The following is a 5,371-nucleotide window of genomic DNA, read 5'->3' on the forward strand; positions in this document are numbered from 1 at the left end:
ATGGCTACAAACAGAGGCCAAAACAAGAGAAAATTCTATTCCAAAAACTTGGGAGGGAGGGGGGGGAAATAACAAGGTTAAGGAAAATCACCAGACACAATGACCCTCCAACAAACAGACAAAAGCAGTGGTAAGACAAAGGTTGATCAGGGTAAAAGAGGCGAGTCCATCTTCTGTCAGGGGACCACTGCATCCATCTGTCTGTCCATTCACCCACCTGCCCAGCCACCTCCAACACTGTGCTGTCTCACTTGAGCAGAGCCTTTATGGCATCGTCCTCGGCCGCTTCAAAGGCACTGATGCCGTCCGGTCCTTTTCGGTCTTTGTCAGCTCCCTGTGGAGGAGAGGTGACATGAATATTAAATATGCTCAGTAGGTGTATCAAGTCTTCCTCACAGTATGATGCCAACACCGCTTCACTGAGTCAGGGTTAAGGTGATGAGCAGAGACTTTAATCTATAGCCGCTTGTCGAATAAAGCGCCCTATGCCCATTTGCAACTAATAGAGCCATATCTAACTCAGGGCAGGGAGGGCCAAACCGACATTTAAGACAGCAGAGGTTTCAGCAGTGGTAAATATAAGTACCTACGCCATGTTTAACTTTGAGTTGGAAAGATTTAGACTTCTAATAGACCTGCTGCAGCTGATGGTATTTTATCTTTGAATACAAATAGACACCAGAACACATTTTCAGAAAGACAGACACCCTCAGTAAGAGATTGAGTTCCGATAAGTATTTAGTGGAACAGAGGCCAGCATGAGGTTGACAGTCAGGATTTAGGTTCTCTATGGCTCAGCAACATTTGGCAGTAACCGTGGCAACCAGATTGAGTCAACTGGCAACCCTGTCATGGCCTCTGGTTGCCCCCCTTTGGCAACCACTTGCTCAATATTTGTTTTTGAATACTGTATCTGAAAAAAAAAAAAGAAAAAAAAAAAAAGAAAAGAAAGAAACTTAAACTGGAAAATTGAATTTCAAAACAAGTCAATATTTGATTTGGTTTCCTCCGTAAAGACTACGTTTGTGCGCAAAACAACATTTCCGCTGATGTGCGAACACTTTCCACACAGCCACGTAGACAGAATGTTGCATTGGTGAAACCAACGAAATTGTTTGTACTGTGGAGTAAAAAACCGTCAACATTACAAAATAATCCACAAGGGTGACAGTAGGCCTACTGAAAATGTAGCAGCCAAACACAGACAATAGAAAAGCCGACACGTAAAAGTTTGGGAGGCAAAGAACCTTGGCATCCAATTATATTGCAACAATTCCAAATTTTGCTGGGCAAAAAAAAAAATTAAAGTTTAAATTAATCCGACAGTTTAAAACATGGCAACCGTATTGTTAATTTTGGCAACCTTGAGCTGATGCCTGGTTGCCAAGACTGGCATGGCAGTTAGCGTTGAGTCATGTTTCGGCCCCGATCAATACACAGGTGAAGTTCCTGGGCGTCTGTCACTTTTTTTTCCCGTCTAGATCAGTCACTTAGCACTGGCCTGTCAGACTGTCCCTAAACAGACAGCACATGCATCACAAGGGAGTGAATGTGAAAGAGATGTAAGTGGACCATTGAGATTACCACGGGAAAAAAAACAGAAATGTAAAAGAAAGGGAAATGAGACAAGCAATGTGTTGAATGCATATATAGTGACCAAAGATTTAATGGGTAACAGAGGAGTTGAGGGGTATGTAGCAAAGAGACGTCCTTTTGTGTGCTTCTTAGAAAAGGGCTTCCAGAGTCATAACAGAAAGAGTCTATTGTTGTGTGGAGTTGAAGGGCATCAAAAACAATGCGACCCAGTTCAAGTGCTCGGCATTGTGAGGATGGCTGTCTGGGTGCAAATTCCATGCCCCAGGAGCAACAGAGAGCACCCCGAGCAAGGAGATTTACCAGGGCTAAGGGGTTACCTGTCCGCTCTGCATATCTAATTGGTAAGGAGACGAAAGACTAAGTAAGAGACTGTTTTGTCAATTCAGAACATGCTTCACAATTCTCAGAAGTGTGAACCTGCCAACACCTATGAAGTTTAAAGCCCTGTTGTGTAATGTGGCTTTCTTTCCGAGACCCTTGTCTGTAAGCTAAATATGAAGCTATAGCCATCTAACAACTAGCACAAAGACTTAGATTTGCACAAAGACTGGAAACAGAAACAGTTGGCCTGACAAAGGTAAGGAAATCTGACAAAAGCTCATGAATTAACACATCTCTTTGGTTTAATCCATAAAAAACAATATCCAAAACCTACAAATTACCTTTTCTAAAAGACCTTGGACTTCCTGGAGTCTCATAACAGATTCAAATGATCATAACTGTTCTCAAAACATGTTGCGGTGTAGGAGGGATTTACATCCAGAAAACATGACAGTGTGAAATAGGTTTACTTAACTTGTTTTTTTTTCTGCCCAGCACTTTTTCACAATTTCAAAAAAGGAAGTGAAATGGTCCTCCTCGTCTTATCTTATCTGCAAATACACAGAGGGTTCCTTCAGTGTAATTTATCTGGTCAGACACAGGACAGATTCCTAGGGGTCCTGATATGCAGTGTTGTTTTCTAAAACATTTGCAAGAACTTCCGGCAAATGTTCATTACCGAATGTCCCTCCCTCAGCCATTCTTAAAATTTGTTTGCTACAGAAAATATAACCAGAAACTCTAAGCTAGCAATGTACATGTTTAAAATGGTGAGTTTTGAAGAAAATTTGGATTGTGCAAGAAGACCGGCCTGCTTGGTTCTTTCGGGGAATGATTCTTAAGATTTACAAAGGATGTGTTTTTGGCATTAACTATCTAGTCTATATCCTTCGAGTTCCATTTCTGGAATTGCTCCAGTGCTGCAGAAAGCCAGATGCATATATTTCCATCGGCTTTCTTTGTCTTGAGGATTATTGTTGACTGCTCCTCATATATTTGCATGGTACATTGAGAGAGCTAGCTAGATCTGGCCAATCTGAGTTTTCTCTTGCACAACTATTTTGCAGTGGCTCTGTGTGGAGTTTAGCACCGCCCATGATGATTCTGATTGGTTTAAAGAAATGCCATTAAACCAGAGAACATTTTCCTCCCATCCCTGAATGCTATGTGGAGTAGCCAGAACCCTCCTTCAGCCCAATTTAGAGAATTTGGTGCATTGGTGCTTGACTAATCATTGCAGCTCTACTAGGGTTACACATGGAACAGCCAGACTGAAATCAAATAGTTCTACTGGTTTTTGTGTTTATAGGGCATGTAGTGTGTGCATCCCTCTCAACAAAAAAAAAAGTCAAGTGAATCAAGCTGGCCAAGCCCATTGAAAGATGTTTTACTTTTACTGGCCAATCCCTACTTTTTGGGGTGGCAGTAGCTCAGTCCATAGGGAGTTGGGTTGGGAACCGGAGGGTCACTGGTTCAAATCCCCGTATGGACCCAAAAAGTTGGGAGCGTGGATTGGTGGCTGGAGAGATGCCAGTTCACCTCCTGGGCACTGCCATGTGCCCTTGAGCAAGGCACCGTACCCCCCCCCCGACCGCTCAGGGCGCTGGTTCAGCTGGCAGCCCACTCACTCTGACATCTCTCCATGTATAGTGCATGTATAGGTCCTGAGCATGTGTGTGTATTTCAGGCCTGTGTGTGTGAGTACTAACAAAAGTGTGTACACAGAGTGTAGTGCAGTAATTTCCCCATTGGGGACTAATAAACAAATTATCTTATCTTATCTTTTAAGGACACACACAATACGAATGAGACCTTATAGAGTCAGCTGAGGCACAAATAGGAACTGACTTTTTAAAATAATATTGTATTTCTTCCTAGTCAATGGTCATGTTCCTCATAGAAGAAAATGCTGCAAGCATATTCTTGTGTGCATTCCTGTGTGTGAACTTTCATTGTTGAGTTATAATTAACTGGCTGGCCTCTGCAGGCTGCAGTCTGTACTCTTGACAAGGATCTTACAGCTGGGTTACCTATTGGGGTTAAAATGGCCTTTCATAATTCATTGCCAACAACAGCACAGCACGCAGTCAGGGGGGCAGGGGTCAGCTCCCATGATGCACCAGGGAGCCATGCCATTATGTCTGCAAACACAAGACTGGCAGTTGAATAGTCACAATTCATTATTGTCAGTAAATTCCTTTTATCCACTGTACTATGGGAGTTGTGGTACTACAGGTGTTGCCAGACTGAGTGGATGTGCAGCAGCGTGGTCAATAAAGTGGCTGTGGGATATATTTATCTAATGTTAAGACAGGGATAGATGTATTGAGATCTGTTCCCAGTGGTGACTGCTGACCTTTTGGCTGCATTTGTGTGTTAATCCTTGTTGGTGCTTAGTAGAGATGAATACGAAGCCAAGAGAAGAGCAAACCCGTGGGTTTGCACATATCTTCGCCTTCCACTGTAATCCCTGTTCAGATGAGCTATGGCTGCCTGTCTTATATCATACCACAGACAAAGGCTTTTCTTTAAAAAGGTTCACCCAAGGGGCTTTAATTTACAATGCAGAGGTGGTAATTGCATAGCTGCCCATTTCAGATGTAGAAGAGCTTTTGGCCTTTGTACCGCCGCTGTGGAGATGACACTGATAGCAGGCTAAATAAAAAGGCAAATCAAATGACTAATGAAGACTTTATGAATTTTTAACAGTATAGTGGTTTTAATTCCAAGTTTTATAACTGATCTTGAGGTGGCATGTGACAATGTCGTCATGTTATTTAATCTACAGAATCATGTACAATGTCACGTGTATCTTGTGTTGTTGAGGACAATTTTATAGTAATGTGCAGCATGTTTCGTGGTCACGGCACTACTAAAGTATCACTAAATGCCGAAAATGCGCGTAGGGAGGTTGGTTGTTGTGGTGGTTGGATCAAACAACACAGGACCTTCACCCTGGAGACCGGAGATTGTGTCCCGGCGTGTTGTGTATCCTTTAGCTGTTCGTGTGGCGTATTGTTACCCCGTTCTTTTCCGAAATTGATGCTTCCCATTACGTATTGACCAGAAAAATACATTACGTTCTCAGGAAGACAAAAAACACTACAACAAGAAAACATGTCTGTTCACACAAATCATTCGATTAAAAATAACGTGACAATGTCAAAAACTGGTACGGACATAAAATGTGTCATCTTGCAGACAGCTTGGAACTGCTTCCTCATTTTTCTTAGAAGACCTTTGTCAAAGAAAATTACCAAAATAAGACAACCAAGAAATCTTTCTACTACCTTGTTACAAAACTGAAAGATAATAGAGCTTTTAGACAGCAACAGAGAAAATTCTGTGTTGAGAAGAAGTTTAATTCAGAACAATGTACACTCACCGCCCACTTTATTAGGTACCCCATGCTAGTAACGGGTTGGACCCCCTTTTGCCTTCAGAACTGCCTCAA

At 42.3% G+C, this 5,371-nt stretch overlaps 1 protein-coding gene across 1 annotated transcript in view; it reads right to left on the reverse strand.

The window, feature by feature from the left end:
* Positions 1-6: 6 nt before the first annotated feature.
* mtpn (myotrophin) overlaps positions 7-5,371 on the reverse strand; it is a 12,171-nt gene continuing 6,806 nt past the window's right edge. Inside the window, exon 4 of the mRNA XM_034863850.1 lies at positions 7-334. Within this exon, the coding sequence (XP_034719741.1) occupies positions 248-334 (87 nt within the window). The 3' untranslated portion in view covers positions 7-247. The remainder of the gene's footprint in view (positions 335-5,371) is intronic.

This window comes from Etheostoma cragini, chromosome 23 (assembly GCF_013103735.1).
Source record: "Etheostoma cragini isolate CJK2018 chromosome 23, CSU_Ecrag_1.0, whole genome shotgun sequence".
In the NCBI taxonomy this organism is placed as follows: Eukaryota; Metazoa; Chordata; class Actinopteri; order Perciformes; family Percidae; genus Etheostoma; species Etheostoma cragini.